This window comes from Rhinoderma darwinii, chromosome 4, assembly GCF_050947455.1.
Source record: "Rhinoderma darwinii isolate aRhiDar2 chromosome 4, aRhiDar2.hap1, whole genome shotgun sequence".
Lineage (NCBI taxonomy): Eukaryota > Metazoa > Chordata > Amphibia > Anura > Rhinodermatidae > Rhinoderma > Rhinoderma darwinii.
The window spans coordinates 127,415,709-127,437,795 of NC_134690.1; the positions used below are offsets into that span (position 1 = coordinate 127,415,709).

General features: G+C 39.8%; 1 protein-coding gene across 2 annotated transcripts in view; it reads left to right on the forward strand.

Moving 5' to 3' along the window:
• The window catches only part of SMC4 (structural maintenance of chromosomes 4), a 130,370-nt gene that overhangs the window by 8,980 nt on the left and 99,303 nt on the right, over positions 1 to 22,087 (forward strand). For both annotated transcript variants that reach the window (XM_075861562.1, XM_075861561.1), the window contains exons 6-7: positions 17,882 to 18,046; positions 19,071 to 19,198. In XM_075861562.1, the coding sequence (XP_075717677.1) occupies positions 17,882 to 18,046; positions 19,071 to 19,198 (293 nt within the window). The remainder of the gene's footprint in view (positions 1 to 17,881; positions 18,047 to 19,070; positions 19,199 to 22,087) is intronic.

Here is a 22,087-nt window from a genome sequence, read left to right on the forward strand (position 1 = left end):
TTTATTTTTAATAACCTAAAACTTATCGTTGGTCGTCTAGTTGTATATAAACAAAAATCATTTTATTCATGGCAGGTGTGAATTTTTAAATGGGCGACTAAACAATAAATTTTTAACGGTTCTTGGGACTATAATAGTTGTGTAAATGTACCCTAAGGCCCCATGCACACGACCATACAAGACCTCCGTTTTTGCGGTCCGCAACAAATGGACCCATTCACTTTCATTGAACGTGGACACATTTCCGTATCGCTACGGATGGGTGTCCGTGGCGTAGAAATGTTTCAGAAAATTATGGAACATGTCCGTTCTTTTGCATTTTGCTGGTCGTGCTCCCATACATTGTATGGGATCACTGCCTGAAAATGTGGGTGGCAGTGGCCGGCCGTGCCTGCAATCGCGGGCCGTAATTGCGGGCACAGTCGTATGCATGGGGCCTAACAGTGCAGGGCATTTGGAGCTCTCTACCAATGCTCTGACCGCTATAAAGATCTAAAAATAATGTAGATTGGCAATGAAATCCAGTCAAAACAACCTTTTACAGTTTATGCAGGAGCAGACCATTTTCTTCAACTCCTCCACAACCGCCCACCGTCTTTTGACGGCAGTCGGTGCATGTCCGAAGTCTAACACGACGTCATGTGGCCTCACTGTAGATTAGGCTGATGAGCGCTCATCCTCTAAGCAGGAGCTGTAACAGCTCCTGAACTTAGAGGAGCCTGCTGAATACAGCTGGGGTCGGAAAACATTCGGACCCCAGCTGTTTAACCCTTTTGATTTCTGCAGTCCGTGACTGTGGCAAGATCAAAGGTAACTCCCTGCTTTGATCTAGTCATCGGAAATCCGGTGACGTGATCAAACACCGGGGAATCCCTCTGCATTCAAAGGACCCCAGGGCTGCCTGTTCAGTTTGCCTGCTGTTAGGGCACACTATGTGCTGCCCCAACATCAGCATGTGTAATAGTCACACAGTATGATGTAATAATATACAAGAGTATGCTAATACATTACAAGTAAAAAATAGTTAACCCTTAATGGGATTAAAAAAAAAAGTAAAAAAATAAAGTCCCAAAAAAAGTCATTATTTTGTATCAAATATATTTTATTGTCCCTACACTAAATAAATAAAAACAAAAAACCTACACATTAGGTATCTAAACGACCGGAATAACCTGAAGAATTAATCTAACGGGTTATTTAGCGTGAAACGTGAACGGTATAAAAAAAATATACAAGAAAAACTATACTGAGAATCGCTTTTTCTTATATTCACACCGTAAAAATATTTTTTTCCTATCCAAAAATAATACAATTTCTCCCGCATAAAATAAGGCGTCGTACGGCTACGTCAATGAAAAGATAAAGTTATGGCTGCTGAAATGCAGAGAAGCAAAAACTGAAATATGTAGCTGGACATTAAGAACTTTTCAGGCCCGGTCATTAAGGGGTTAACAATACTTTTATTATGTTTATTTTTACTTTATTTTTTTTTCAGATTCTACAGATTAGTAAGCATTGTAACCATAAATGTTACATATTAAATGGGCCCTCTAGTGGTGTTTCATTTGGAGCGAATACCAGTTATTGTTAGGCCCCATGCACACGACCGTGTTCGGTCCGTGATATACGGTCCGCATGTCGGCTGCATGTCCCGGACCGAACACAGTGCAGGGAGTCGGGCTCCTAGCATCACACTTATCTATGACGATAGGGGTCACTGCCTGTCCGCGGAACTACTGTCCCGTACTGTAATCATGTTTTAGTGTGTGACAGTAGTTACGTGGATAGGCAGTGACACCTAGCGTCATAGATAAGTATGATGCTAGGAGCCCGGCTCCCTGTACTTTGTACGGTCCGGGACAAGCGGCCGACATGCGGACCGTATATCACGGACCGAACACGGTCGTGTGCATCAGGCCTAAGGCTGTATGCATAATGGGCCTCTACTGATCAGTTTACTACCGTGGTCTTATTAAATTGTAGTGCTTATTGGGTTCATTTTGAAGAAAGGAATAAATAATGATTGCCTTATGTATTCAGGCAGGTGATCAGCTGACAAACCAGAAAACACCACTTTTTTTTTTTTTTTTTTTGTCAGCTGATCGGATATTTTATATGGCCCAAAAAACAGTCGGCTTCATGTTTACGGGAAGAGCTCCCGACCAGATGTAAATGCATAAGGTCAAACGATCATTCTTCCCTATACATTCCGATCATTGCCGGTGTAAAAGGACCTTAACCCCTTATCGCATTATCATGTACATTAAAGGGGATGTATAGAACACACTTAGCGTGCTCCATAGTCTACAGGTGTCGGCTGTGTAATACAAGCTGACATCTCACTGCAATGGATGGAGTCAAAGGTCACTTTGATTCCGCCTGTTTAACCCCTTAGATGCAGAGTTCAGTTGCGACCGCGGCATCTGTCGTTAGAGGGAGCGGCCCCCTCCCACAACCCATTGCCCCCCCCCCCCCCGCGCGATTTGATCGCGGGTTGCCGATGGTTCTCATGACAGCGTGGAGGCCTAATGAAGGTCCCAGGTCTGCCATCTTTGTACTCTTATTAATGCGGAATAGTAGCCTGTCAAAATAACAATATACTGCTGATCCAATAGGAGCCTGTCAAAATACTGCAATACATTCGTTTTGCAGTGTATATAGTACAACTGATCCAATGATCGCTGGTTCAAGTCCCCTATGGGGACACGTCAAAAGTCAGTTGTTTTTTTTTTTTATATATATATATATTTTGTTTTGTCCTCCTGAAGTAAAGTTAGAAAAACTAGAACTTCACATAACTAGTATCGCCACGTCTGTCAAAGTCCAAACTGTTTCAATATAACATTATTTAACCCACGCAGTGAACGATATAAAAATTAAAGCTGCAGCATTGTTTTTGGGGTTTTTTTGTCGCCTTGGCTCCCTTCAAAAAAATAATAAAATAAAAACAAGTATTCCAAAATGGTACCAATAAACTACAACTCAATCCGCAAAAAATAAGCCCTCGTACTGCTTAATCGACCGGATAAAAAAAAAAGTTATGGCTCTCAGAACGTGGTGACACAGCAAATAAATAAATATATATTAATTATATATATATATATATATATATATATATATATATATATATATATAGCAGATATAAAAAAATGGCGACAGCACCCTGCAACACTAATGCCACCTAAACCACTAAATATAAATAGATATGCACTAAAGCTCAATCTACCTACAAATAGGGAGGTTCTTAGTGCACATTTTGATCAAAAAGTACAATGTCTGGAACGACCCATTTTCCACAGTATTTCAGAATGAAATGCACTACAAGCAACATGGGCAACATTTGCCACCCTCCTACCTTAAATAAGGGCCAAAATTGACACCTGTTATTCCACAGAATTAATGACTTCGCCAATTTAACCCCTCACTGCTACTATTTTGAACAAGCCCCTTTCAATTAATGATTCAATTACACATATATAAGCCTCCACTTGTTGTTCTTGCACTCCTCCCATTCTGCCCTGGGTGATTTTAATCAGTTCAATGCTGGATCCTACCATCCCCAGGTATATATGTAGGCTTAGTCCCAGTTCTGGGTGTATGTGCAGCGTAGGTTCCCACCTTACAGAGGTCGCCTTGTCGTGGCAGGTGGGCTAACACTTTTTGATCAAAATGTGCACTAAGAACCTCCCTATTTGTAGGTAGATTGAGCTTTAGTGCATATCTATTTATATTTAGTGGTTTAGGTGGCATTAGTGTTGCAGGGTGCTGTCGCTATATATATATATATATATATATATATATATATAATACTTTTTCCTGTTGAGTAGTAAAACACAAAAGAAGCATTAATGTTGGTATCGCCGTAATCATACCAACCTAAAGAAGAAAGGTGGTAAGCGGTTTTTACCGCACGATGAATGCCGTAAAATCGAAACCCAAAAAATATTGGCGGAATTGCTGTTTTTTTGCCTATTTCACCCCACAAAGAATTTTTTATTTTCACTTTCGCAGTACATTATGTGGTACATTAAATGGTGCCATGAAAACTTACAACTCATCCCGCAAAAAACAAAACCTCATACGGCTTTTGCAAGGTGGGGAGGAAAAAACTAAAATGAAAAACCGAAAATTGAACAGTAAAGGTTTTTGATGTCGCACTTATCAAACTTTGTTATCTGTCGTTTTTGTGGACTTACACTAAAAATCTTTAAATCTTAATCTTTAGGTTTATGTGCTGTATTGATGTGCCAAACTTTACGAGTTTTAAAGTTCTCATCTACTTTATTGCAGTGATTAGGCAAAACCGTATAAGGCGTTAACACAGGGTTTTTGGCAAGCGTAAAAATCTGCCTCAAAATTCCTTCAGGAATTCTTCAGCCACGGTCATTGAGCGCCGCGGGCAGAAAAACTCTGCGAAAACCGCTTTCTCTGCCTCCCGTTGATGTTAATGGGAGGTCAGAGACTGAAATGGCTGAAGAGAGGGCATGATGCATCTTTTTCCCGCAAGCGTTTTTTCACTGTTTTTTTTTTTTTTTATGGGCGTAGTTCCAGCGTCAAAACAGCGTAAAAAAAAACCTCTGTGTGAACAGGTCCTAAAGTCTCCTTTACAATTTATTTTTTAGCATGGTCCCCCTCCCTTATTGTAAAAAAACCAAAAACAAAGCAATGAAAATCACAGATTTTTAAACCCTTCTTGACATTTGACGTAGCCATACGCCAAAGTCGGGTAGGGGAAGTATTGAACGGGCTCACAGAGTAAACCCACTCCATACGATGCCGGTGTCCCGCTCGTTTAACTCGTTATATGCTGCGGTCAATAGCGACCAGCATTTAAGTCGGTAGGAAGAGGGGGGCGACCCCCTCTAACAGCTCATCGCACCCTCTGCAACGCAATCGTAGGGGGGCAATGGTTGCTATGGCTGCCTGGGGGTCTAAAGAAGGCCCCCAGGTCCTCCATCTTTGTGCACATATTAAACCCTGCCGTGTCAGAATCATGATATACTGCAATACGTTAGTATTGCAGTATATCGTGCAAGCAATCTAACGATCGCTGGTTGAAGTCCCTTAGGGGGACTAATCATAAAAGTAAAAATGAGTTCAATAAAGTTTTTTTTGTTTTTTTTTTTTATTTATTTTTTCTTTATGTAAAAAAACAAATTTAAGAAAATGAAAAGTTCAAAAAAAAAACTTTTTCCCCTAGAACATAGTAAAATAAATAAACATAATTGGTATTGCCGCGTCTGTCAGTCTGAACTATTACAATATATCATTATATAACCTGCACGGTGAACGCTGTAAAAAAAAAAAGAATATAAATGCCAGAATCTCTATTTTTTTTTTGGTCACAAAAATTAAATAAAAAGTGATCAAAACGTCACATGTACACCAAAATGGTATAAACCACAGCTTATCCCGCAAAAAATAAGCCCAGCCCTCATACCACTTAATCGACGGAAAAGTAAAAATGTTATGGCTCTCAATCTGGCGATACAAAATAACTTTTCTTTTTTTACACTTAGGTTTTTACTTGTAAAAGTAGTAAAATATAGGAAAAAATTATATATTTGGTATCACCGTAATCGTATTGACCCACAATAAAGTTAACATGTTGTTTTTAATTGCACAGTGAATTCCGTAAAAACGGCTCGCAAGAAAACCATGGAGGAATCGCTTTTTTTTTTTTTTTTGTTTTCTATCCCACAAATACTTTTTTTTTTCCTCGTTTCCTAGTACATTGTATGGAAAAATAAATAGTGCTACGAAAAACGACAACTCGTCCCGCAAAAAACAATCCCTCATAGGACTATATTGACGGAAAAATAAAGGCGTTATGGCTTTTGGAATGTGGGGAGGAGAAAACGAAAATGAAAATCTAAAAAAGGGCTGCGGCGGGAAGGGGTTAAAGAGACCCTGTCACCTGCCCATACGTGTGCAGCTGAGGGCACCATGTCATAGGCACTGCTGCCCAAACCTTGTCTCACTTAAAATAAAAAAAATTCTGTTCAGGAGAAGGTTTGTGCATCCGTGCCTATTACATGGTGCACTCAGCTGGCACATGTATGGCCAGGAGAAAGGTTCTCTTTAAAACCTTTTTTGGGTGTTGCTTTTCCTATTTATTGCATTTGTAACTGTGTTTTTATTTGTTTTTTATCAATTCTATTTTTTTGGGGGAAGCGATCTGTATTTGAATCTCTTTAGAACGTGACTTGCTACTTTTTGAGACTTTCTAGCCAGCTTCACATTTAATTTGAACAGGTCTGGCAGTAATCATGCCTAGGTTTCTTGCCTGGGTGTGAGCCTAATTGTAAATTTCATGTTTGGTTCACTGGTTGATTTAGTAGCTAAGGGGCACTTACTTTTTCACATAGGGCCAGGTAGGGCTGAGCAGCATTTTTCCTCTATTAACCCCTTAATGACCGGGCCTGTTTGGACCATAATGACCAAGGCAGATTTGTCAAATCTGGTATGTCTGACTTTATCAGAGAATAACTCTGTGAAAGTTTTGAATATCCAAGTAATTCTGACATTGTTTTTTCGTCACATGTTGTACTTTATTTTAGTGGTAAAAGTAGACTGATACGATTTGTGGAAATTTAATTAAAAAATAGAAAAATGTAAACATTTTTCCCTATTTTTAACTGCAATATGTCACATGTACACACATATTTAATTTAAAAAAATTGTACAGTATTTCCATCTCTTTACTCTATTTTGGCAGCACTTTTGAAAAAATAAAATTACTTTTCAGCAATTTAGAGGACTTACAAATTAAATAATTTATAAATTTTGAAGTACATTTTGTTTTCCTGCACCAAGCCAGGTTTTCAGAGGCTCATAGGTCTCAGAATGATGGAAACCCCCACAAATGACCCCATTTAGAAAACTAGACCCCCTTAAGGTATTTATCTAGGGGTATAGTAAGTATTTTGACCCCACAGTTTTTTTTGCTAAATTGAATACATAGCAGGTGAAAATAAAATAATTTCACTTTTTTCATAAAAGTATCAGTTTGAAGATTGATTTCTTTGTAAAGCGACCATGAAAATGAAGAAACACACCACATAATCTATCACCCAGTTTTCAAAAATACCCACATTGTGGCCCTAATGCGTTGTTAGGACACACAGCAGGGCCCCAAAGGAAGGGAGCACACTGAGGCTTTCAGGACTCATATTTTGCTTGAAAATGTTTTAGGCCCCACTGTACATTTGGAGAAGCTTTGAGCTGCCAGAACGAAAGAAACTCCCCATAAACGACCCCATGTAGAAAACTAGACCCCTTAAGGTATTTATCTAGGGGTATAGTTAGCATTTTTACCACACAGGTTTGTCACTAAATATTTTGGAATTGGTCTGTAAAAATTAAAATCTACTTTTTCTCTGAAACAACATAGAAATTTTTAATATTTACAAGGAATAACGAAGAAAATGCACCCCAATATTTGTAAAGCAATGTCTCCCGATTACGACAATACCCCATATGTGGTAATAAACTGCCGTTTGGACCCACAGAAGGGAAGGAGCGCCATTTGGATTTCTGATTTTGCTGGACTGGTTTTCGGTGCAATGTCGCATTTGCAATGCACTGGAGGGACCAAAACAATGGAAACCCACCAAAAGTGACCACATTTTGGAAAAATCTTCAAGGAATTTTTCATGGGTATAGTGAGCATTTAGACCCCACGGGTCTTTTGCAGAGTTTATTAGAATTAGGGTGCGAAAATTAATATCAAATTTTTTTCCACTAAAATGTTGAATTTTCGCATGGGATAAAGGAGGGAAACATTTTTATAAAGCAAGTTCTCCCGAGTACGGAAATACCCCACATGTGGTCATAAGTTTTTTTCATTCGAAATTAATTAACCCTTTCAGGACTGATCCATTTTTTGCTTTCTTATTTTAGATTTTCACTCCCCGCCTTCCAAGAGTCATAACTTTTTTTTTTTTTTTTTTTTCATCAATAGAGCGGTGTGAGGGCTTATTTCTTGTGGGAGGAGCTGTAGTTTTTATTGGTACCATTTTTTGGTGCATAAAAAGCGATTTAAAAAGTTGTATTACATTTATTTTTTTTAGAGCTTTGTTGACAAAAAAAAACCGGTTTTAATTATACATTTTTTTTTTAAGGTGTTCACCGTGCAAATTAAATTATGGTATATTGTAATAGTTCGGACTTTTACGGACATAGCGATACCAATTTTGTTCATTTTTTGACATTACTTTAGAAGAAAAATGCGAAAAGGTTTTTTGTGTTTGTTTTTTTTTTAACTTTAAAAAAAAATTCTCACTACTAATAACTTTAATTCTTCGACACATTTTATTAATCCCCTTAGGGGACTTGATCCAGCGATCATTGGATCGCTGGTACAATACACTGCAATACTAATGTATTGCAGTATATTGTTATTCTTACAGGCTTCTGTAACAGAGCGATCTCTGTACCTGTCTGTTAGTCCCGGGCGTCAGCTGTAATACACAGCTGACACCCGCAGCGTATGGAGCGGGCTCAGCACGTGAGCCCAATCCATACATCAACCCCCGCACCATGACGGGCATTTAAGTCATAGTGCGCAAAGGGGTTAATGCACAGCGGATGGTTCAAAGTGAAAATTCCAATTTTCCACTGATATGCCATTTTAGTGCATAATATGTTGTGCCTAGTTAATGCCACGGAAGACAAATACTTCATAAAACGTTAAGCGGGTTCTCCTGGGTATGGCAATGCCATATATGTGGGCACAAACTGCTGTTTGGGCACGCTGCAGGGCTCAGAAGGGAGGGACGCCATTTGGCTTTTGGAGCGCAGATTTTGCTTGGTAGTAGTTCTGTTTGGGGTTTTACTGGTATTTCAGTTTAAAATGTGGGGGCATATGTAATCTGTGCGGAGTGCATCAGGGCATAATAAGAGGGTACAATAATGGGGTAAATAAATAATATTTCATAGATATGTGGCCGGTGTCGCACTGATAAATGGCGCCCGATCTTATCCGCTTTTGGAACACTGCACATTTTGCATCGCCATACTCTGAAAGCCAGAATTTTTTTTACCACCGGAGCCGTGTGAGGGCTTATTTGTTGCGGGACAATCTGTAGTTTTCATTGGTACCATCTTGGGGTACATGCGTTTTTTTTTTTATTTTTGTTTTTTTTTTTAAATCACTTTTTATTAAATTTTTTTTTGCATGCTGTGTGACCACAAAACAGGATTTCTGACGTTTTTTTTGTGGCATTCACCGTACGCTATAAATGAAATTGTAACTTTATTCTGCGGGTTGGTACGATTACGGCGATACCAGATGTATATAGGTTTTTTTCCTTTTTTTAGCGTTTGCACAATAAAATCACTTATTTATAAAAAAAAATTCTGTCACCATATTCTTAGCCATAATTTTTTTAGTCAAAAAAAGCTGTGTATGGGCTTGTTTTTTGACTTTTTTTATTGGTACTATTTTTGGGTACATGCGACTTTTTGATCACTTTTTATTCTTTATTTTGGGAGGGGTGGTGACCAAAAAAATTGCGATTCTGTCGTCGTGGTTTTTTTTATTTTATTTTTTTGGGGTGTTCATCGTGCTGGAAAAATAGCATTATAGTTTTATAGTTAGTCGTTATGAATGCGGTGATACCAAATATGTGTACTTTTTTTTTAACGTGTTTTTTTCTATAATAAAAGTCTTATAGGAAAAAAAAAAAAAGCATTTTGTGTTTATATAACTTATTCTTATCCTTTTTCTTTTTTTTTTTTTTTTTTACATTTATTACTTATTTTTACTTTTTTTTTTTACTTGTCCCACTAGGGGACTACGAGACTTGTAGCTTTGATCGCTGCTAGAGTACATTACACTACACACGTAGTGTAATGTACTCTAACTGTCATTGTGACGTAAATTTCACTCTGACTGGAAGCCGAGGAGGACCGACCGGAGCCTGCTCCTCCGAGGCTTCCGTACATGGCAACCCGGAGGCTATTGTCTAGCCTCCGATTGCCACAACAAGCATCGGCAGCCCCCACAATCACGTCGAGGGGGCTGCCGATGTGCTACAAGCCACGTCGCCTCACTTAAGGGGTTAATTGCCGAAAGCAGCGGCGATGGTCCGCTGGCCGGCAAGGCTGATGTTACAGCTGTCAGCGCGGGCTTGTGACTCTGTGTTTACACAGAGTGACAGTTTGAAATACTGACGAAAATGAACGTCATGGTACGCGATCTAGCAGCCGACCATGGCTTTCATTTTCGTCATCGGTCAGGAAAGGGTTAAATTAAATCATTTGTTTACTTGGGTTATCTTTATTTAATAAGAATTTGATCTTAAACATTCAAGCGTGACAAATATGCAAAAGAAAAAATAATGTAATGGGGAAAAATATCGATCATAAGTTTTTGGATTTTTATTTTACATGTATTTTAAAACCCCATTAAAAAAAACCTGTTTAAACCCAGTCTATGAGAGGAAAACGTGAAATATTCCAGTTTTCACATTAGCCACTAGAGCGCTCACTAAGCACACGTTTCTTGTCTTCAGCTTTCTTGTCAGCTTTACTGTGTAGACTGGGACACTTATCAGCGGATGGTAGGGGTTTATATGACTCATGACCGTGTGTATAGTGCTACTGAAACAATATACACACAGATAAGGCTCTATGTTCATCCTCTCTTCCACTTACTGGTCTCTGGGGAGGGGGCTGTACTTCATAATTTTCTGGAGACTGAGTCTTTTGATATTTCTCTAACCATTAACCCCTTAGTGACCAGTCAATTTTAGGCACTAATTACCAAGCTACTTTTTTTTTTTTTCCTATAGTCGCATTCAAAGAGCTATAACCTTCTTTTTTTTTTTTTCGTCGACATAGATGTATGAGGACTTGTTTTTTTGCAGGATTAGTTGTAGTTTTTAATGCCACCATTTTGGGGTACATATAATTTTTTTTGATTAACTTTTTTTGGTGGGGGGATAGAAGAAACCCTGAAATTCATTGTTCACGCTGTGCGGCGTAAATAACACGTTACCTTTTGTGGGTCGGTACAATTACGACAATACCATATATGTATAGGTTTTTTATGTTTTAGAAATTTCGCACAGTCAAAACTTTTTGAATTAAAATTATTTGCTTTTGCATTGTCTTTCAAAGAGCCGTAATTTTTTTTTAATTTTTCCGTCCATGTAGTGTTTTGTTTTTTTTTTTTTGGGCTTGTTTTTGTGGGACGAGACGTAGTTTTGATTGGTTCTGTTTTGGGGTACATGGGACTTATTGATTAACTTTTATTATGACTTTTTGGTGGGGCAATGGAAAAAGTAGCAATTTTGCCATTGTTTTTTGCTTTTTTTTTATTTTAAGTGTTCACCTTGCGGCTTAAATTGCATATTCACTGAGTCATTGGGCTTGTGGTGATACCATATATGTGTACTTCTTCTTTTTTTTTTTTTTTTTTTTTTTTTTTTTTTTTTTTACTTTTATTAAATCCCTTTTATATGGGAACATTATTTTTTTACTGTAAGTTTTATTTCACATTACTGATTTTTTTACTCCTACTATGGGACTTTAGTTGGCGATCCTTAGATCGCTGCTATAATGCTTTGGTATACTTTAGTATACCAAAGCATTATTGCCTGTCATTCTATTAGGACGTGCCTTTGGCATGTCCTAATAGGCGTTTGCCCAGGGCAGACCTGGGGGCTTTTATTAGGCCTGCCATGGCATCCCATCGGAGGCCCACGATTGCATTTGCGGGCCACTGATGGGTGAGAGAGGGAGCTCCCTCGATCTGTAAACAAGTTAAGTGCCGCAGTCTCTATTGACTACAGCATTTAACGGGTTAAACGGCCATGATCGAAGTAAACTTAGATCGCGGCCGTTGATGCAGGACCCTGGCTGTCATCAGACAGCTGAGCCCTGGCTCCAGCCTGCACGGGACACCCGTGCAGGACTAAGACTGGGCTGACCGTGAAAAGGCTATATAGTTAAAAAGTGAGTTCATTCAATATTCCAGACCCCAGGGCAGTTTATAAAAATAAATACTACATTAGTTAAAGGGGTAATTCCAGAATCCAACTTCTTTTTTATAAAAGCTTTATGGCCTATCCGTTTATATAAAGAAACTCAAAATCTCCAACATATACTCGCCAGCTGGCTTACGCGGGCAGTCCTTCATCCCAGTTCACGTGATGGTCATTTGCTTGTGGGAAACATTTGCCACAAGCACTTTGCTTCTACTACAAGCTCCCTGTAGACTCCTGCGAGCTGCAAACATTAGTCATGCCTCCAACTGAGCTGCTCTTACAGATGGAGGCATATTACACCGTAAGGTAGAGGACAGTCATTGTAGAAGGATAGCAGGTATGCTTGACTGCTACTAACAGAACTAATGAGGACTGATCCCACTGTTTACTTTAGATAATTGTTTTTGGTACATTTTTTTTTTTTTTTTTTTTTTATACAGTGGAGGAAATAACCTAGAGTTAAGGTAGTTTTACACTGGCCCGTTTTGGCCGGTGCCATGAGCGCCGATCAACGAGACAACTCTGTGATCGGCGCTCGTTTGCTCCTTTCACGTATATGGGGACGAGCACTCTTTACGTTGATTGCTCGTTTCTATACGTTTGTATCATGTCGGCAGCACGTCTCCCTGTTTACCATGGAGATTTGCTGTAGACAATAAGAGTTTTCACATTCAAAACTATACGATCATTCATCTGCTGATCGCTGCCCTGTTTGCACAGGGCAATTATCAGGAACGGGCATGCTTTGAATGCTCATTTACCCGATTAATTAGCCCCCTCCCTCTGATGGGGGAGGGGGCGGCGTTCAAGCTATGCCTCAATCGCGCGCGCACCAATGGTTACATAAAGTGGTTACGCGGGTTATATAAATACAAGGAAGATGGGTGTTATATAAATACAGGTATGATGGGGGGGGTTTATACAGGAATGATGGGGGTCATCATCCCTGTGTATATATAACCCCATAATATTTTATTTATTTTTTTTACACCAACATATTCTGCAGCACTTTACAGTTCAGGGGGTACATTGTACAGACAAAATTAGACATTACATATTGACAACTAATTTAAATCAAACGAGGATTGAGAACCCTGCTCATAATAGCTTACAATCTACGAGGAAACGAGGGAGACACAAAGTGTAAAAAGTCATCCCCCCCCCCCCCATCATCCCTGTTTGATTATTACTGGGTGTGCAGGAAGCCGGGTGCCTGTAATTAGAGCAGGGAGTGACCCTGTGAACAGGGGCGTGACAGTATCCAAATAGCTGAGATGCTGTGGAGGAAGGGGGGAATGTAAGCTGTCTCGGATTCAGCAAGGGATCATGGGTATGGTGGGTTACAAGTCTGTAAACGGCCAGGAACAAAAGCAAGGGAAAGAGCAGCAGTGAGGATTGAGATCAAACAAACTGGCTAGAACGTATGTAGGGGGTTTTAGGAAAGGCAAACCAAGGCTGGGGGACCCTTTTTTTTTTTTTTTTTTTTTTTTATAAAATATTTTTTCTGGCCAGCCCCTTTATGATTCTCGGAATACCCATGTAAAAAACTGAAAGTAAATACCTTCATTCTCCTGCACATAAATTTAATTAAAGTGTAGCTAAACGTTTAACAAACTTCTGACATGTCATAGTGACGTATCAGAAGTTTTGATTGGTGGGGTTCAGAGCACTGAGCGCTCAGCTGCTTCGTGTCTGTTCAGCTTTTTCTGGAAATTAATGTATCGGAGTACGGACTTGATAGAATGTCTGAGCCCGTACTCCGATACATTTATTTCCGGAAAAAGCCGAACAGACGCGAAGCGGCTGAGCGCTTCAACTTTGTCATTTTGCCAATTGGTGGGGGCCTCAGTGCTCATGTCACTATGACGTGTCAGAAGTTCGTCAAACGTTTAGCTACACTTTTTAACTGCTTCCCGCTGCAATTATTTTTCCGTTTCCCCACTTACCAAAAATTAGGGCTTTTTTGTATTTTTTGTTTTTTTTTGCAGGATGATTTATTGTTTTTTCACAGCACCATTTATTGTGCCATGTAATGTAGTGGGAAAAAAATAATTTGTGGGGTGGAATGAATGGGAAAACAAACAGTGATTCCTCCCTTATTTTTTGGTTTTCGCTTTTATGTTCAGTTTGCATGAAAAACTACATGTTGACTTTATTCTGTGGGTCGATGCTATTAAGGTGATAACAAAATATGTCTATCTCTCCAAAGCAGAACTGTGGAAATATAATGAACTTTAGGGTGCACGCCACAGGAGTCTGGTCAGAGTCCTATGTCCATATGCTTTAACCCCTTCCCACTGCAGCCACTTTTGACCTTCCTGACCAAGCCTTATTTTTCATATCTGACCTGTCTTAATTTATGTTTTTATATTTTGGAATGCTTTTACCTATCCAAGCGATTCCCAGATTGTTTTCTCGTGATACCTTGGGACTTTATAAGTTAGTGGTAAAATTTGGTCGGTACATTCAGTATTTAGTTGTGGAAAAACAGCAAAATGTAACAAATTTTTTTTATATTTGTGTATTTCCAAATTTTAATGTTTTTGCTTGTAAGGCAGATCGTAATACTACACTAATTACTTGCTAATTAACACTTCCCGTATATCTACATTAGATTGGCATAGTTTTTTGAACGTCTTATTTTTCTAGAACGTTACGAGGCTTAGAAACTTAGAGACTCTGTCCCCACATTATAAGTGCCCTGTCTCCTATATAAGGAGATGGGCGCTGTAATGTAGGTGACAGTGATGCTTTTTATTTTAAAAAAACGATCTATTTTCACAACGTTAGGAGCGATTTTGGTTTATGCTAATGAGATTTCTTAATGCCCAAGTGGGCGTATTTTTACTTTCGACCAAGTGGGCGTTGTACAGAGGAGTGCATGACGCTGACCAATCAGCATCATGCACTCCTCTCCATTCATTTACACTGCACTAGCGATATAGATATATCACTATGTGCAGCCTCATACACAAACCCTAACATTACTACAGTGTCCTGATAATGAATACACATGACCATCCAGCCTGGACGTCATGTGTACTCAGAATCCTGACACTTCCGAATCTTTTCTCTGAGATTCCAGCAACGGATATGAAAGTGACGGTCTACAAAACTGAAAGACATTTTTACAAAACATAAGGCCTATGCCATATTCGTCAAGCATAACATACAGATATCAGGTTATCAACACTTTTAAGAAATATGGTTATGTAACAGACAGGGAATTTTCATCAGAAACCTCAGATATCCAACCATTGACCCCAGATTTTATGGAATTTATCAGGACAACCCCGGTAATGTTATAGTAATTGCTCATAGAAAATAAATAATAGTGACAAGTGTTTCCATGCCGATATTGGTGGTGGAATGTCTGCCATCCAGTGCATAGCAATCGTTTTCCTTGCTAAAAATAAAGTTTGTCTCAAAAAATGACATGTGTGATTTGACCAGAGTTCCTCATTCAGAAGGCCTAACAAGGTAATTTTCGGTATGAATGGTAAAGGGGATGGTAGCATAGGTGCAATAACGTCATAAACTTGTTTCCAAAAAACCGAGACAAATGGACATTCCCAAATGAGGTGCCAAAAGTCCGCCTCAGATTGAGAACATCTATGGCAATCTGATGTGAAAGTTCTACCCATTCGGTGAGAAGTCTGATGGATAATATATAACTGAATAGGTATTATTAGTTGCCGGAGATACCAATAAATGTGAACATAAGTCTTTCATGTCATCGGAGGAAAGATCTGGTATTTGTATTTTCCATTTATAGAGTACTAGGAGTGGAGTGGAAGTTATCCTGACTGAGAGCAAATGAGTATATAAGGCCGAGATAAGACCAATAACGGGGTAGTTAGAGATAATTGTTGTGCTAGGTGGAAATTGTACCTGTAGGGCATGGCGGAGCTGCAAGTATTTGTACCATTGTAACCTTCGATCATGGTAAGGATCTTGCAGCTGTGGACAACCCTGTCACAAGGAGCTATGTATGGGGACGTGCACTCCTTACTCCGATCGCTTGTCCCCATACATTATGTTGCTGCCAACAACTATAAAAAAAATTAAAACTATACAATCAGTGCCACAGTGCCCACATGTAGTGCCACCCCAATAGTGCCAGTGTCCATGTAGACCGTGCCCACCCCTACGTAGATGGCACCTCCACACGTAGATCGCACACCCCCCCCCCCCTACCTTTATAGAGCGCAGCACTACCCCCCTCCCTTGTAGATCGCGCTGCTCTACCTGCCATTGAGATGATTCCCCGGCCAGAGGTTACCCAACGCTTTGGCCAGGCATTCCGCTCCTAGTGGGAGCTGCAGCGACTAGATCTACAAGGTACATGGAGGGGTGGTGGTGCGATCTATAAGGTACAATGGGGGTGATGCGGACTGCAAGGAGGTGCGATCTACAGCATGGTGGTATCTAGAGGGCAGTGTGGCTATGTACTAGGAGTCCCTGCTTCCCCACGGAACTGCTGTTCCATACTGTATTATTTTGTTCAGTACAGAACACCAGTTCCATAGGGAAGCAGGGCGGAGCTTCCCCTTGCAACTCGGTGCGACTGCACCACTAAAGAATTGATTCTACGATTCTGTTAAACAGAATCGGGAGTCCTTGAGGGCGAATTCATCTAAATCTATTAATCGCTCAGCCCTAGAACGACTTATCCTTGGATCGCTTGCATGATATACTGCAATACTAATGTTAAAGTACATAGTGATTTTTGCAGGCTTCTATTAACACCTGATACTAGCACGACTTAGGAGTACATAGAAGGCAGACCTGAGGCCTTTATTTGGCCCCCAGGCTGCCATAACAATCTGTACCGCCCCATCGTGCTGCAGGTGGTGCAAGGGGGACCCCCACTCCTGCGATTTCTAACACCGGGCACTTGTTTCAGGGTAGAGACTGCTGTTTCATACAGCCGACATGCTAATCTTGTGAAGAGGGCTACACACTCCCTTCTTACTAACTATATATATATATATATATATCTCTAGCAAATGTCGGAATTGGGTCAAACGAAAGGTTCTTTTACAGCCCCTGGTGCAGCGAGCGCTGATCAACGAGACATCGTTGATAGTTTGCTCTTGTCACACTGAGCTATGTATGGGGACGAGCGGTCGTTACTTCGATTGCTCGTCTCCATGCATTATTAGCATGTCTTCAGCGCGTGTCCTTGTTTACAAGGGGAGATGTGCTGCCGACAACTATTAATATTTTACTTTTTTCAAAACGATCCGACCAGCAGATCTGTGCGTTTGCTTGTTCATCTGCTGATCGCTCCCCTGTTTTTCTATGAATGCTCGTCTGCCATATAATCGTCCAGTGTAAAACCCCCTTTAAAATATTTTATATATTCCCTTTTGAAAATAATCTTACCTTCTTTGTCATCAGAACTGTACTTGTCCTTCTAACAGTGTTCTTCGTATCGCATGACTTTTTCTAGCAATTGCATAGGAAAATGTGAAAAATGTTTCTCCTGGTAATATCAAAGTTTGTGTTTGGGGGGGGGGGGAATATATTTTTTTTTTATTTTTTTTTTCGGAGCTGTTCTTATTGTATCACAGTTACTATGACTGTAGTGTCAAGCATGTTGGACTTGGCTTCCCATGAAACTGGTCCCAGTTTGTGTATTTGCTTTAAATGGTGTAATTGTTTTGTGAGCCCTATTGCGAACTTGATCTGTTTTGAAAGATTACTGTGTGTGTGTGTGTGTGTGTGTGTGTGTGTGTGTGTGTGTGTGTGTGTGTGTGTGTGTGTGTGTGTGTGTGTGTGTGTGTGTGTGTGTGTGTGTGTGTGTAAAATTGAAATAAACAAAATAGCATATCTTTTATATTTTACTTTAATTCATATATTTGTTTTATGTTAATCTGTTGTAGGGTGAAGTGGAACAAATTGCAATGATGAAACCAAAAGGACAGACTGAGCATGATGAAGGAATGCTGGAATATTTAGAAGACATTATTGGCTCTGGGAGATTAAAGGAGCCAATTGAGCTACTTTGTCGCAGAGTGGAAGCCTTAAATCAGCAGAGAGGGGAAAAGGTAAGTCCTTGTTTACCACGCCAAACACCACGTTTGTACGGCTCTTTTCACATCTGCATTGATGTTTCTGTTTAGCTCGGTCATAGGAGCAGAACAACAAAAATAACAGCAGTGACCTCTCTCATGACAGACACCAATGGCGACCTAATGGAACCCATTGACTTTTTAATGCGTTCCAACGGGTTTTCGTTATGGTGTCCATTCTATGGTGCACTCTTTAAGGCATTTTGAACCGGACCAGTGATGGAGAGCCTCTAACGCAAATGTAAACATAGCCTTCTACTCTACTAAACTGATCTGTACTGGTCTTTGTTCCAACTAAAAAAAATGCCAGCGGGAAAAAAGCGTTCTGCTCGATTTTCGGGGACGACGACAATCTTCTGCTGACGGCATGAAGATTACACAGCGGATTTTGCGGCGGAATCCGCCTTGTGAACATACCCTTAGGGTATGTAACAAACAACAAAGGTGTGTTTTTGTAGGCAGAATAAACATCTGCCTCAAATTCCTGAAGGAGCTTAGAGGCAGATTTGGAACTGCCAGCGTTGCTTTAAGGTTTTTATTGTTTTTCCACGCTTTTTTTGCCCACGGCTGTTGAAGCAAATGCAAGTACCGCACGCAAAAAAGCAGGCGCTGCAGTTTTTATCTGCCTCCTATTGATTTCAATGGGAGGTCAAAGGCAGATATCGCGGCAAGAAAGGGCATTGGCCCAGGAAAAAAAATCATAGACAATGGGGGGTGATTTTGGCCATTTTAAAAAAAAACAAAAAAAAAAACCCTGCAGATTCCGACGCAGTTTCCGTGTCCAAGTCTATGTAATATCTGAACTGACCCGAATGTTGCTCCTACCAACACTGCCTTTTATGATGCAATCTATGCCAAACTGCTGCATTTTACAAGAGCTATATCTATACAAACTAATGTAAATGGCTGGCTTTTGTGTGGATGTACAGGGGGAGGGGGGTAAATGGTTTATCAACATTAAACAATTGCAATAAAAATAACTTTTTTTCACGTTTTGAAGCTCAATAGAGTGAAGCTAGTGGAAAAAGAAAAAGATGCATTGGAAGGCGAGAAAAATAAAGCCATTGAATTTCTTTCTTTGGAGAATGAAGCATTTAAGAAGAAGAATCAGATCTGCCAGTATTACTTGTAAGTGACTAAAATCTAGTGTGGAGAAAACAGCAACAAATTATTTTTTAATGCAGGTTGACAAGTGGTCTGATTAGTTGCATTTGTTAACACTGACAGCAATATATAAATATAGTAGAGCAGCATACGCGTCCTGTATGTAGGAAAAACCTGAGTGATCAGAAGAGTCACCAACCCACCCCCCGGGCTAACCAATGTGAATTTCTGCCCGCACGTGTTTTATTTACCCCCTTAAAACACTATAATGTAGATATCTGTCATGCTAAGTGGCAGATACATCATGGTTATCGCATAGGCACTAGTTGTGTAACCGCTTGAATAAGAGAAACTTCCTATCCTGCTTTTCAACTACCTAAGATGCCGTAATTGATACTAACATCTAAAGGAAGGTGGGAACTCCCTCTTTCCTACCAGACATTGAAATTTTCAGGAATTGTATGCTATCTGCTCAGAACTCCAATGGGTATCTAGTGAGGATGTGTATTTGCAGGTGCTTAAAGAGTATCTGTTAACAGTTTTTGAGATTTAATCAGAATTACTTTGATGCTGTGCGCTTTCAGGTATTTATTTTTTTAACTTCAGTTTCTCTGCCAGTTTTAGTGACTTTCACTTTAAGGGACAATGAACACGATGCGCTGCGATTTACCTAGCAAAACTTAGAGGCTCTCTCACCAGATTATAAGTGCCCTATCCCCTACCTAATCTAATAGGCGCTGTAATGTAGAGAACAGTGGTTTTAATTTTGAAAAACTCATTTTTGAGCAAGTTATGATCAATTTTAGATTTATGCTAATTAGTTTCTAAATTCACAAGTGGGCGTTTTTAACTTTTTACCAAGTGGGCGTTGTATAGAGAAGTGTATGACGCTGATCAATCAGCGGCGACAGATTGCGTTTGCCACATTTAAGGGGTTTGAAGCAAATCGGCAGCCCGCACAAAGTGATTGTGGGGGCTGACAATGCTTGTCGTGTCAATCGGAGGCAATCCGGGTTGCCGTGTACGGAAGCCTCGGAGGAGCAGCCTCCGGCCGGTCCTCCGAAGCTTCCTCCTGAGTGTGACTGTCACGTCACAGTGACAACCTATTACACTACGTAGGTAGTGTAATGTACTCTAGCAGCGATCAAAGCTGCAAGTCTAAATGTCCCCTAGTGGGACAAGTGAAAAAAGTAATAATGTTTTAAAAAAGTGTAAAAGTTAAGTTATATAAACAAAAAAATCTTCACTTCAAAAGCAAAATGGCGTCCCTCTCTTCTGAGCCCTGAAGCATGCCCAAACAGCAGTTTGCGCCCACATATATGGCATCGCCATACCCGAGAGAGCCCGCTTAACAGTTTTATGAGGTATTTGTCTTCAGTGGCACTAACTGGGCACGACATATTATGCACTAAAATGGCATACCAGTGGAAAATTGCAATATTCACACCGTGCATTAACCCCTTTCCGCACTATGACTTAATAGCACGTCATGGTGCGGGGGTTGATGTATGGAGCCGGCTCACGTGCTGAGACCGCTCCATACGCTGCGGGTGTCAGCTGTGTATTACAGAGACAAATTGATAGTTTTTTACCGCTCAGACGGATTGTAGATGTAAAGTCTGAAGTGTCCATCAAGGGTTTGACCTTTCCCCAGCTCGCATGCAGAAAAAACGTTAAAATTTCCACTGGTGTGTATATGTCACTGGTACTTGTGGTTCCACACAGAAATGAAACTGCATAAATGCAACTGCTTGCTGTGTATAGCCTCGTACTTGATGTTCTAAATCTCCAACAGGGGAGAAAGATATAGTGCACTACCTTTTGGAAACTGCAAATTCCACGAGTTTATTCCATACTTACAAAAACAGATATAGATAAAAGCATAAGATAAGCTCTTGTAACACGCCGAATAATGCAACCTGACCCTGGGTTTCGCCCTTCTGGCTTCCTCTGGGGCATCATTACAGATGACATCCAGGAATAACGGACAGGAACAGCGATCGTGCATTTATAGAAGCCTGTAAAAATAACAATAATTAGTATTGCAGTATATTGTACCAGCGATCCAATGATCGCTGGTTCAAATCCCCTAAGGGGTCTAATAAAATGTGTAGAAGAATTAGTTATTAGTAGTGAGAGAGAAAAAAGTTAAAAGAAAACCCCTTTTCCCATTTTTCTTAAATAATGTAAAAAAAATAAACAAAGTTGGTATCGCTACGTCCGTAAAAGGCCAAACTATTGCAATATACCATTATTTAACTCGCACGGTGAACACCGTAAAAAACGTAAATAATTTAAACCGCCAAAATCGCTGTAGTTTTCGTTTTTACTGCACGGCGAAAGCTGTAAAAACGAAAACCCCAAAAAAAGGATCCGATTCTTTTTCCTGTATTCCTATATTTTTCCGTTTCCCAGTATATTTTATGATACTTTAAATGGTGTCCAATTGAAACTACAATTCCTCCCGCAAGAAATAAGCCCTCACATCACTCTGACGAAAAAAGAAAAAAGTTATGGCTCTTGGAAGGTGGGAAATGAAAAACGAAAATAAGAAAGCAAAAAATGGATCAGTCCTGAGGGTTAATTCATTTTTAATGAAAAAAAACTTTTGACCACGTGGGGCATTTCTGTACTCGGGAGAAATTGCCTTACAAAAATGTTTTTTTTTTTTCTCCTTTATCCCTTGTGAGAATAAGAATATTCAACATTTTAGTGGAAAAAAATTGTGATATTTATTTTCACGGCCTAATTCTAATTCTGCAAAAAACCTGTGTGGTCAAAACTATACACCTAGATAAATTCCTTGAGAGGTGTAGTTTCCAAAATGGGGTCACTTTTGGGGGGGTTTCCCCTGTTTTGGTCCCTCCAGGGTGTTTCAAACGCGACATGGCACCGAAAACCAAACCAGCAAAA